Source organism: Pectinophora gossypiella, chromosome 17 (genome assembly GCF_024362695.1).
Source record: "Pectinophora gossypiella chromosome 17, ilPecGoss1.1, whole genome shotgun sequence".
NCBI lineage: Eukaryota > Metazoa > Arthropoda > Insecta > Lepidoptera > Gelechiidae > Pectinophora > Pectinophora gossypiella.
The window spans coordinates 6,421,298-6,435,111 of record NC_065420.1 but is presented as its reverse complement, the minus strand read 5'-3'; the positions used below and the strand labels follow the sequence as shown (position 1 = coordinate 6,435,111).

The 13,814-nt window shown below is 39.3% G+C and overlaps 2 protein-coding genes across 4 annotated transcripts in view; one reads left to right on the top strand and one right to left on the bottom strand.

The window, feature by feature from the left end:
• The window catches only part of LOC126374315 (semaphorin-1A), a 449,388-nt gene that overhangs the window by 249,382 nt on the left and 186,192 nt on the right, over positions 1-13,814 (top strand). The window lies entirely within an intron of this gene.
• On the bottom strand, positions 8,533-9,651 carry LOC126374591 (cilia- and flagella-associated protein 20-like). Its single transcript, XM_050021280.1, has one exon. The coding sequence runs from the start codon at positions 9,649-9,651 to the stop codon at positions 8,533-8,535; it is 1,119 nt and encodes a 372-aa protein (XP_049877237.1).

Sequence of the window (13,814 nt, the reverse complement as noted above, 5' to 3'; positions counted from 1 at the left end):
CCATTACCAAATTCAAAATAAGTTATGCATACAAGTTGTTCTAAAGACAACCATATTATACCTTTTCACATAGCACGGTTACCTACCTTTCCTACGTATAGATCACAGCAACATAATACCAAAATGAATAGCCCATGCAGCTGTGCTTGGACCACAGAATGACGTACATCGCTGGCTGATTTATAGCCACGCCACGCCACGCCAACTTACTACCAGCCATGTACAACGAACATGGGAATAATCCTGCGTACAGTTTTAAATTTCAAAAAATATATTCCATAAGATTTATCACTAGTTTTGTAGAGGAAACAAAGCGGAAAACGGCGCGGAACTATGTTTTTAATAAATATACGAGCGTTCGAAGTTAGAACGCGCTTTATTCTAAATATAAATCTTGAAATTGCTTTGCTTTCTTCATCATACAGATGTAACATAACATAAACTCACGAATATATGTATTTACAATTAGTATAGTCAGAAATGCATCTATCGCAAGAAAAACTGAGCGCTCACGCTTCACCTGAGCGTCTATTATGATTTAAAATAAAAGACGAATTAATATCAGAAATCGGGCCACAATTTTAGTTTATGACTGGTGATCTTCAACAGTGCATTACAGACAATAAAACCTCAATTAAGTATATAAATACACACGTGTAAGTATTTATGTAGATATATAGATATATGAAATTAAGTAGACATATGCGGCCTTACAAATAAACGTGGTGTAACTTTTTATATCGAGCATAAACAAAGAATAGGCTAAAGTAATGTAGCCATATGAAACATAGACCGTGTACGTCCAAATTAAATACCAAACACGAACATGAGGTTGAAACCAATCAAATCTAGGCAGGCTAACCGCTGAAATCGATAAAGTAGAATTCTGAGTACAATTCAAAGGAACCTAATCGGGAATTCAATAACGGTACAACAACTGGATAGTAAATTATCGGAGCTGACCGCAAACCAGCGGCTAAAACAATTTGCCCAGGCGAGTTCGGTTCAGCCAGTGGTGCTATTCAGTATGGGTTGTAAGACGTATGGGGTTTACGACGACTGCTTCTGGATAGATTCTTAACGGCTGATGGAACGACTACTTACTCACATCGGTAAATAGTAACCGGAACCAACGGCTTAACGCGCCTTCCGAATCACGGATCATCTTACTTTCGGACAATCAGAATATTTATTTATTTATTAATTATTACATCACCATTACAGTTGTAATGGTGATGCCCAAAGCGATAAAAGTGGTTACATCAAGAGTCAAATACAAATTACGATATGTCTAGATTTACCTGATTTCCGTCCGTCAGGAAGCAAATTGAATTCCATAGTTTCTACTTAACCCGGTGGGAAATAGGCGTGAGTTTATAAAAAAAAAAGTATTTTTTTATTTCCACTCACAACAATTATTGATTACGTATTATTGACAAATACATAGCAAGTTTATATAATTTTTATGGTGGCTATTTAAAAGCAGAAGGTAACCATGTCTCTCAAACTAGGGGACCTGTATCTTGAGACATAATTTTTAGTGAGTATGTAAGTACCTGATATCATTGAAATATAAATTACGGGACCCATTATACGTCCACCGTCACCCATGATGACAACGCTATCCTCCTGTCCAAGTCTGCTCACGGCGCCTAATTTTTGAAACAGTAAAATTTACGACAAAGGGAGTACAATCCGAGGGAAGTACGGTCCAAGATGGACGTGACAAGAGAACACAATAATAGTACGGTCAGCTGGGAAAAGGCTGCCCGCAAATATGTACTTAGTTGCTTGTTCTAAAGAATCTTCGTCTATCGTGTGGGTTGTAAGGTGGAACCCACCAACTTCATCAACCCTGGCGTCACGGTTATTAATGAGCCGCTGAAAGCCCCTGACATGACTAATGCAACGACTACGTTACAGCAGTAAGTAGTAACCGGGACCAACGGCTTAACGTGCCTTCTGAAGTACGGATCATCTTACTTTTGGACGGAGCCTGCAATGTCCTGACCAAACTAGGGATCACAAAGTGATTTTGTGAAGAATTAATGTTCTTAGTATTTTATTGTTGAACTCGCTTTGATAGGCCCGGTGGTTCACCGGCTTGCTTCTGAAACGCGAAGCGCCAGTTCGAACCCCGGAACCGGACTTACACCAGTGAGTTATTAATTTATCTTAAGTCCAGTTTTCACTAACACAGTTGGCTCGGCCATTATAATAAGCGATGCGGTTTGCCACCTATTACGCTGGTCTAACAGAAAACCCAGTGAGTTGTGGATACTTAGTTCGTCTTGCGATGGATGTACCTCTGACTGCTTCGATTTGGATATAGTCGTGAGCTTATGTAAGTATATTTAGGACAACACTTAATAAAATAAGCTATATAAATGTTTATGTATTTTTGAAATGTCTTTAGATTAGATTTTGACTCTGGGAAATAAAATAACCTGCTTCTGTTCTATCATAAATAAGCGCCAAGTTTGAATACGATATTATAACTACTTAAATTCGTAATTTTAATTTTAGAATTTAAATTAATTTATTTTAATAAAATACAGTTTCAAATTACAAAAAGTCAAATAATCCAACTTAAAATTACTTAACCTAGAACCCACTCCGTGTCAAACCCGGCCCAAAAGTCCCCATGACACTAGCAGCGTTACCGCGCTGGATTGCCACGGACAACCTCTGAGCCAAGTAAGACCCGGAGCGGGGGTCAAAGCCCTGCTCTCTAAGGTGACCCATGTCCTTAACGAATTGCTTCGCCTCCTCCAGCAACCACACGTCTCCACATCTCTCATATAATATAATGAGTGTTTACTACTTAAATTAAACATAAGTTTGAGCGTTGAGCTCACGATCCGGAGGTCCCGGCTTCAAATCCCGGTGGGTACACATCACAAAAATCTTTTTGTGATCCACAGTTTGGTTAGCACATTACAAGCTGATCATCTGATTGTCCGAAAGTAAGATGACCCGTGCTTCGGAAGGCACGTGAAGCCGTTGGTCCCGGTAACTACTTACTGGTGTAAGTTAGTAGTCGTTACATGAGCCATGTATTTGCCTTTGGCGGCTCAATAGTAACCCTGACACTAGTGTTGTTGGGGTTAGTAATCCTTACAATCCACACGACAGAAGATCAATTCCTTTTAGAAGATAGAAAAGTAAGTCTTTGAAATCTTCCACCTTTGTCTGCAGTCTCTACAACAACACTTACCCAAATTAAAGTAGTTGCGGCACACTTGCGGATGCAGATTCAATTATCACGGCCGAAGTCGAATGTGCAGCGAATGTACAAAACAAAGGCTGCCCTTATAGGGAAACACAATCTAGACAGGCCCTAGTAGGAGTAAGGCTTCAATAATATCGCTTTACCTCGTTAGATAAAGCTTTATTTAAATAAAGCAGGCAGGGGGTTGTGGCCTTATTAAGATAAGGCCTAAATAATATAATGAGTGTTTAGTTAGGTCTCAGATATCAATAAAAATATGACATAGACGCTTATATTGAGCTTGAATATTGCTTGGTAATGGGCTCGCCATCTTTCACATGGGGTTGATTATAACTGGCAAAGACTTGGTGTACTATGTACCTCTGCCTACCCTTTCGAGGATGCAGGCGTGCTGTTAAGGACATAGGTACGTAAAATTTCAATTATGGAACTATGTTTACTAGATCATACATATATTTTTCAGTTACCTCGTGTATCTTCGACAAATACTGTAACATAGTAAAATGTCTGTAATGTTGTTAAACATTGTTATGGAAAAAATAACTGGATTTAGCAATAGCCTGCTAATGATATTGTATCAAACGACGAGATTACTCTTTCACGACAATCATTCGTAGCACCATAGCTCGTAGCCATGCGTAACAGAATGTCTACGCCGTAGCAACCACGAATTACGTATCTACTACGTAACCGTTTAGCGTTTAGCTATATATTTGGTTTAGGTTCAATAGCAGGCAATAACAATAAATCTTCTCCCTGGCGTTAACCCTAGCTTTTACTAGTTCCTTTTTATACATTTTCCACTACACTTAGCAAAAGACATAAAACAATAGGGGCAGTAGATGTTTGTGTATTAACAAAATATGATTTTCTTTTCAGGTACGTACCAACTCCAAGTCAGATTTGCAACATTTAGGAATAACGGCAAAAATTGGTAAGTAAATATTATGAGCACAATTATGCCGGACAGTTATAAACCGCTACACCGTTTCACTTTCCGCCTTCACACTGATTTATTCATCACCAAAATCGATGATAGCGTCAGCATCGGACCGAAACATGCTTCTGAACCCTTCCTACAAACGTTAAATTCTTAATGACTTTCCGAAATTCAATATAATAACGTTCCAAAAGCGTTGCAGACCGCCTATAAATCCTGGATGTTCGTCCACTCCGTTTGACGGGCACAACCCCTTGAATAATGGGCGGAATTTCGCGCCATAGACCAAAACATAAACTATTAAAGAGACGGCTACAACCGACGACGGTGCAATTTTATGACCCGGTTTTGCATATTGAATGGGCACGCAGCCACTTCGGCTTGGCAAATAGCTGAATTTTTTATTTTGGGGAATTAACGAATTATTACTCCAAAGTGTTTTGGCACGGTCGTTGTTCGTTTGCAGGCGTAAAACGCTTCGCTGCTCGGCCCGATTACAAATTGCGTTTTCATCGAACCTGTGCAAACTCTATAGTGCAAGTCGACATGAACAAAATCTTAACAATTGAAGTTATTTTGGAAAAAGAAACAAGAAATGGTTTCAACAAATAATATTATTACCACGATCACTAAAACTCGAAGCACATTACAAAACATAAACAATTCCAAAATACATCTAAGGGTACATATATATGTAGGCGTGTGGCTGAGTGAGTGACAGGTGAGTTGAGATGATTGTGTGAGAAGTAGACGAGTAACATGAGTAGTACAGAAGGTATAGAGTATAGAAGGGATGCATAGAGAAATGATAGATTGAGTGAAGGAGTGTGAATGAGTGAGAGTGATAGAAGGAGTGAGAAGGGAAGGCGGGATAGCGGATGGCGGACGAAAACGATGGTGGTGTAATTACGCGGAGGTTAAAAATAAAAATAAGTGTTTGAACCGTACTTGACTGTTTAATTGAGCAAACCCAAAATCCCACATTTTGGGGGCTCGTCCGGGATGGGTGCTCATTAATTGGACAGGATACGGTGGGACAACGACGTTCGCAGACGGCGAAAATTTTCACGACGGACACGAGGCGCAGACGGCACCGAGTGGCTAGTTAGACGACGACGAAGACGCGAAATTATCGATCAGACGGCTCGATTAATTTCGATTATCATGACGACGGAAAATATGAAGGGCGGACGACGTGGACAACCAGATCCAGAATCGGTACCGGTTGTACCAAATTACTCGATGATGTACGACGGCATCATACCTAAATTCTCGGGAAATGACAAGATGTATACTGTGTCACGATGGGTGGAAGAAATTGAAGATAATGGCGAGATCTTCAACTGGACGCCTATACAAAAGCTTATTATAGCGAGGCGATCATTGTGTTCGACGGCGGAGCTATGGCTGAAGTCGGAGCGTGTTTTCAAGACGTTTGAGGATTTGAAAACCGCGATTATGAAGGAATTTTCTGATACAATTAACCAAAAAGAATTACACGAAATCCTAAGTACGAAGAAGAAGACGAATAACGAAACATGCTACGAGTATATGTTAGCTATGAAGGAGCTCGGCAGAAGAGGAAAATTACCCGATTACATTACTATACAGTATATTGTAGACGGTATACAAGACTATGAAAACAACAAGATTATGTTGTATGGCGTATCGACGTTTGGAGACCTGAAAGAGAAGCTTAAAATCTATGAACATGTGTGTAAAAGTGTGAAGCAACGACATAATGCGACAAGAGAACAGGATAATAATACAGCAAGACGAAGACAGGAAAATAGACGTGTGAAGTGTTATAATTGCGGCGAAGAAAATCATGTTTCATCACAGTGCCCACATCGTGGAAAAGGATTAAGATGTTTCCAGTGCGGATTGTTCGGCCATATTGCATTGCATTGCCCGAAAAATCCAATGGTGATAGCAGCGACAGCGACATCTGGCGGTTCGGCGAAACCCCTGTCGCAATGCGACATGTCGGCAAAGCAAGTGAGTGAACGAAGACCGGTCCAGTCGGCGAAACAATGGTGCATTAAAGTGTCAGAAAATGGTAGGAATATAGATACGAATACTGGCAACACTGAGATGAACGAGAATGACGTGAAGAATGGAGTTGAGTTTGACAGATCACATACCGGTGCATATTCGCAAGTTATGATGATAAACGAAGAAGTTAATGGAAGAAATCGGCCGTTAAAATCTGTACAAGTTAATGGAAAAACGGTCTGCGCGCTTATTGATACGGGAAGTGAAGCGAACTTAATGTCTGCGACGTGTTATGAGAAGTTAAACATCGATAAACCAGAGAAGTGTGACGTGATATTATCGGGATTCGGCGCAAGCGACGTGCGATCGTGTGATTGTTTTGTTACTGTTGTGACAATAGACGGTAAATATTTTACGGACGTAAAGTTTAATATTGTGCCAATTCATGTAATGCCGTACGATATGATTATTGGTCAACAATTATTGCAGAAAACTGTCATGTTACTGGATCACAACAAAGTCACCTTTTTGCCTTCTTTTGACGATTCGTGGTCAACAAAAATCAAACATTTTCCTGCTGAGGTTGACTTTTTAGGTTGTGAAGTGAAGAGCAATTCCATACAAGACAAAGTTGAGTCCTTGGACACTTCCTATACCCCGACGAAGACGAGAGTATCTCCTACAGAGTTGAAGAATGTTTTGAAGGATGAAATACCTGTTCCCCGGCGATTTAGACGTTTGACAGTCATGGAGCAAGAAGAGGTTGAGTTAGAAAGACTGGAGTGGCTTGGAGAAGAAGGTGTTAAAGTCAGTACCTCCAATGATGCTAACCTGTTAGTGCTACTCAGGAGGAAAAGCAGCAGCAATTTATGGTTATTAAGAGAAGAAAACCAAAATTACACGTACAATAGAGAAGAATTGAAACGAACAGTCAAGAAGTTGAAAAGAAAAGAAGAAAATAAGAAGAATTATGATAGGATTAGAAAGGAAAGTACACAGGAAAGAGAGAGAGCAGCTAAAAGGACTCAGTTTAGGAGCAGTATGAAATTAATGCCAAAATTATTAGAACCCTGTAAGTCTATTAAAGTCAGATGGAGAGATTGTTGTGACGTTGAGAAGATGAAGAAGTCCGATGCTAGTGCAGACTTCATGCAGATGTATCCTTATGGCATTGGCTAGAGAGGCTTGAAGAGGTTTATTTTTTTTTGTTTACTATTTCATTATTTCGCATCACTTTTAATTAGTATTTTCTTTAAAATTATACTGAGGTTCAGACCCAGTAACCATGCTTTGTTTTTGTTTGAGTTGTTATGTAAAAGTTAGGGTGTAAATTTTTACATGTCATAAGTAAGATAATGAATATTGAGACTGTTTATTGAAATAATTAAGACTGTTGGTTAAGAAATTCATTTATTGTGTTTACAGTTTCCCTGATAAGACTTACTTGTACTGAATTTTATAGTTAGTTTGTTATTACAACATATGAGAACTTTATCTAGTTTTGTTTGATATTTAGATGTTTAGATTGTTGTCGAAGTACACAAGCTGTATTGTTTAAATAAAATTGAAGGAAATAGTTTTGTTTTAGATGTTCTTTTATAAAAAATATATTTGAAGGTGTTTCAGTTTAAACATAAGTTGTAGTAGGTATGTAAAAAGTATTCCTGCGCAGATGACTGCATCATCATCATCATCATCATCATCAGTAGGTATGTCTTGTTTCTTAGACGAGTTTTAGTGTGGAATGTAACTTTTTTGCATTAAAATATTTTGAGAATATCTAGGGTGGATAAGACTTAGTATTGTGTAACAGTGTTTAATACCTATTGACTTGCCTATAGAGTTTTTGTATTTTTTTTAAGATTTATAATTGTAACGAGAATTTTAGGAGGTGTGATAGTGTATGAATGAGTTGTTATACGAGAATGTTTTGTTTATGTAATAGAGTCATTGTCATAGAGTCAATGTAGTAGAGTAATTGTAATAGAGTCATTGTAATAGAGTCATTGATGTTTTGGTGTAGAGCCATTTGTAAAGCTTGAGGGCAAGCTTTATGTCAGGACGGCCGAGTGTAGGCGTGTGGCTGAGTGAGTGACAGGTGAGTTGAGATGATTGTGTGAGAAGTAGACGAGTAACATGAGTAGTACAGAAGGTATAGAGTATAGAAGGGATGCATAGAGAAATGATAGATTGAGTGAAGGAGTGTGAATGAGTGAGAGTGATAGAAGGAGTGAGAAGGGAAGGCGGGATAGCGGATGGCGGACGAAAACGATGGTGGTGTAATTACGCGGAGGTTAAAAATAAAAATAAGTGTTTGAACCGTACTTGACTGTTTAATTGAGCAAACCCAAAATCCCACATATAATTACTCTGCTGCTGGCTCTGCTGGGGCCTCCTCCGCGGGCGCTTCAGCGGGGGCCTCAGCTGCAGGGGCCTCTGCTGTTTCGCCTTCAGCTGGGGCCTCGGTCGCCGGGGCCTCATCTTCAGCTGGGGCCGCTCCTTCCGCAGGAGGTTCACCCTCGGCTGCTGGAGCTTCTTCCGCTGGAGCGCCACCTTCATCAGCCGGGGCCTCCCCTTCCGCTGGAGCCTCTCCTTCACCAGCTGGGGCCTCTCCTTCTGCTGGGGCCTCACCTTCTGCAGCCGGGGCTTCTCCTTCGGCGTCTGGAGCCGCTTCACCTTCCGCTGGTGCTTCTTCTGCCTTCTCACCCTCCGTCCCTTCAGCAGCTTCTGCAGTCGCTGCTGCAGCAACCATTCCACTCTTCTTCGGAATAACGCTTTGGCGCATTTTGACTGTCGATGGCGCTCCTGCCGCTGGTGCTTCACCTTCAGCCGGAGGAGCAGCACCCTCCGCACCTTCCTCCGCACCGGCCGCCGCTTCCGCAGGTTTCTCTTCTTTCTTCTCTTCCTTCTTCTTCAATTTGCGTTCGAGCGGCAAGTAAAGCTTATAATCTTGAGGCAGTTCTTCTTCCGTGTACAAACGATCGCTGAAGTAGATTCTCCGTAAACGTGCATTGGCGTGCACTTGGACCCGAAGTGTTTCTATAAATGCACTTCCATACGCCCTTCGTGTGAAATCAGCCAAGTTAAATTGTATCTGATTCCATCCACCAGACAAACCGATTGGCATAGTTGTACAGAATGGCCTGATTTTAGTAGTCGATTGGAAGTTGGAAATCCTAAACCGCCTGCGCATATTCTTGTCGTCTAAAATAGTGATTTCGAATGAAAAGTACCTTTTCAAGTTCTTGACGATCATGACGAGGAAAGGCAGCCTTATACCTAGAACTTGGTTTCTTTTGGGGCACGATATGAATGTAGTAGCTACATTCGTGCTCACAATCTCTAATACTACAGAGTTGACTTCTTGATCCGTGAGTCGTTTTACATGACCATTGTGAACCTCCATGTCCCATATCGCCAAAGGGTTAGAGCCGCAACTGTAGAATATCGACAGCAACCCGCTTTGATAAGTGTTCTTGAACATTTTTTGTTATATTTATCGATTCTTCTTATAAAGTTGATGATTATTTACAACGTAAAGCACAATATATATTTGACAAAATAACGCCCATGTGTCAAAAATAAATTGTTTACCTGTCAAAAGTGAATGTTTTAGTTTTAAAATAAAGTAGCCAGTTTGTCAATTTGTCACAAGACACTAAAGAAATTAACTCCGAAAAAGTATACAATTTAAAACTGGTATATTATTGCTTTTTAATAATAAAATATATATTGTATTATCAATAGTTTATTTGAAACAAACAAAAATGAACCTTATTAACATCAATTACATGCTAAATAGATGTATTGTAATGTTGTGACTTAAAAGCAATATGTCGCACTTACGGTAATATTTCATACCTATGTTAAAATAAAAATAAATTAATAAGCTTAAAATGGACATTACTGTTAAAAAGAGTAAAGAAAATACTTTCACTTTATGACATTTAAAATCATTTTTTCTATTCAATTATTGTTGCTGTGACTGCTTGCTTTCACTAGGAGAAACTATTTTTTCTTCTTGTGGCTTTTCTTCTTGTGAACCCTCTGCAGGCAAATCATCATTGGCTACATTAGAAGGTTCTTGAGTTTCCTCTTTAACTACCACTAAATCACCTTCTGGTACCTTTGTAGCTGATGATATTAACTCTAACCCTTCCACGTGTTCAACTGCTTCGATGAATGCATTAACATCTAAACCAGTCGCTTCCTGCGTAACTGTCTCTTTAGATCCTCTAGAAGTTTTAGATGTAGCAGGTACAGGTGGTGCCTCTTCCATCGTCTCGAGCATTTTGGAACCTCTCGCTGATGACCTGGAAGCTCTTGATGCTTTGCGACTTTGGGTAACTGAACTGGTTTTACTACTAGCCTTCTCTGGCTGAGTTCCTGCTTTCTCTTTAGGGCTATGACCTTCTTCTTGTTCCCTAGGACCTTCTTCTTCTGCTGCCTTTAGTGCAGACGGTTCATCAGGTTTATTCTCTGTTGAACGTCGTCCTGCACTTGACAATCGCGCGTGCGGAAATTGTGATACGGGTGGCATTGATGGTTGTGTTTCCTTGTATTCCTCAGGAAGCATTTCATCAGGTTCTGCTCTGGAATCAGGCGGTGCCTGAGGTGGTTCATTTTCTTTATTATCAGTATTTTTTTGATACACTTTCCTAGACACAGGGCGAAATAGTCTATACTCTGTGGGCAGTTCGTTGTCTGGAACGAGAGACGCCGCGAAGTATATATTTCGTATACGGATGTTAGCATTAACTTTCACACTGAGTACTTCACTAAAACTCTGCTTGTACGCTTTATATGTGAAATCTTGCAAATTGAACTGGATTTGATTCCATCCGCTAGATAGACATATTGGCATCGCTGTACACGAAGAAGACACTTTAGTGGTGCTTTGAAAGTTTGCCACGCGAAATCTGCGCCTGAAACCGGCTTGATCCATTATGGTGACTTCGAAGGTAAAATACTTGTTAAGATTCTTCACAATCATGACTAAATATGGCATTGATATTCCCAATATGTCATTACCTTTTGGACATTTCATGTAAGTTGTGCTCACATTCGTCCCGCGTATATCTAGCACTAATGCCTTTATATCTGGATCTAATGTTCTTGAGATGAATCCAGATTCGATACGAGTTTCCCAAATATTCAAGGGTTTTGAACCTCCACTAAATAATATAGAGAGAAATCCTCTTTGGTAGGAATTTCGATATAAAGACGTCATTTTTGAAATTAAAAACTGAATTTCCGATCAAGTGTGTAGTAATCTAATAAGGAAGCAATCAATATTGAGCTATGTTTCACTTTTTACTTAAATTATCTTATTGTAACTATAATAATAGGAAAGATTTTGTTCTTCGAAACAAAACTTACACTGACATTGACATTTCTGACAAAATAATAACAAAAAGTTTTTGCAACGAGAAAAAGTTTTGAAGAAAAAGGTTTAAATAGGTAATAAAGGAGTATGCATACAGACATATAGTGAGTATGCATTTTCTAGCCACACGTAAATAAACTTTTTAGTAACGCATAATAAAACAGCTTGTATTTAATATAAAACATGTCTGCTGTACTTACAAGTTGAACTATAAATTACACTTCGCCTCAACATTTCATCCGAACAACTTCCTAATCTCGCTTGCTTCTCACATAAAAATCGATCGAAAAAACAGTCATAACTCATAGCGAACAATTCCAATAGTGCGTTATCGAATCACGTTTTCTATGCCATTAATTTCGAAAAACTGCACTGATATCTTAACTACGCCAGCTAGGGGTGAGCCGGTGAGCCCCTGCGATAAAAAGCTAAAGTGATAAAGGCGCACCATTCCTGTTATTTTTCTGTTTTATACAGGCCCTTGTTGCTCTATGGTTTTCTTAAAAATATGTATAAAAATACTTAATTACTTATTCTTGCCATAATGCTGTTATATAGCCATAATATGTAGAGAATCGGTGGTCTCGGTTACTACTTACTGATGTAAGTACGTAGTCGTTACATGAGTCATGTCAAGGGCCTTTGGCGGCTCAAAGTAACCCTGAGGTTGGTAATCCACCTCACAACCCACACGATAGAAGAAGAGTTGAGAATTTAAACCTTTCTTATGGCATGTGTGTGTTGTTTGTTTATCATTTGTTTATGCTATAATATGCTAAACGTTTCTTGAAACTGCACGATGATAATACTATTAACTACAATGGAGATAATTAACACACATAATAACGGGTTCTTACTACGTTTAAAGAAGAAGGAGGAATAGGAGTAGTAGTGTCGCGGTGTATATCCCTACTTTAAACGCGGTAAGAACCTGTTATTATGTGTGTTAATTATGATAATAACTGCGTAAACTTAAAACAATGTACAATAGAGATATTTGAGTAGTTCTCGACATTAGGGCAAACAAACACACGCATGTCAAAGAGTTTTTTCTTAGATATGAGTATCTACTATGTGGGTATAATGCGGATTTCACTAAGCCATGACGCATAGAAACGCTGTAACACAGAAACACGGCCCTGCACTTCTTATCGTGACAGTCAAAAGGCACTTTTTCATTTTTCTTTTGTTCCCGTTTCGCAGTTTTTGCTGCTATGCGCGTGTCTCTAAGGGATACTAGGGTGGAGTTATGCTACGGGAGCGCTTAGATCATCATCTGGTCTACTATACTCGTAAAGCTACTTAATTATATTTATTTCTTACTTAATAGTAGGAAAGTAAGTCTTACTTAATAGTATTGCAGAGTCTGATTGGAAGAATATTATGCTTAAACAAGAACCAGTTTTTTGTTTCAAGAACAGGAAAAATAATCATTTGTTTTGCGATTCGTGAGTGTCTTGAAAGATAAAGTGTATCCAGTGAGGATCATATTTAGACCTGATTCATCTAACTAGAATATAGATCTAAACTTTTAGTGTAACATTCGGCTATAACACCTTGTATACACAGTTATATTTCACCTTAAGGTGTTTACGTAACATAAATTCCAGTTGATGTCAAAATTCCCTCCACACAACCTCGAGCCCGGCTATACATCATCGCCCGTCACAGAATGGAGCGACGCGGAATCCACTTTAGCCATTTCTTCGTCCAAGGACCCAGCACAGTGGAAAAGTCACGAGATTTAGAGGACAAAAATGTTATTTTCGTGTGTGAGCGTTACTTGTGGGTTCACGTGACATATTTTGCTAGTGTCGAGGATGACAAATGTGTAGATAAATCACACAGAAGCGAGCTTTTCTTTTAAAAGTTTTTATTCGCGCGCATTGACGGAAGTTTTTTTGTTTACCGCCGACGATCTCATTTATTTTGGTCGGTCGGTAATCGGATTTGGTTTTCTAAAGACACGAACATGGATGATATTGCGTACGCACGCATTTGGAAACAAAATATTCTGAAAAGAAAGCGTTAGGTTCTATGTTTTCTCCACAAATTTATGAAAAATAATTTATAAAATTAAGTCTTAAACATAACTGTGAGTGTACAAAATTTACTATAATTGTTGTGAGTGCAGTGAATTAAGACGAAGCGGGTAGGGAGGGGTGGGGTTCAAAAAGTCTTAATTTCCGCCGGCGACGTGTCTAAGTGCTTTCGATTGTATTCGGTCCTCCGCACTGAATTACAACGATCGATGTTCACCA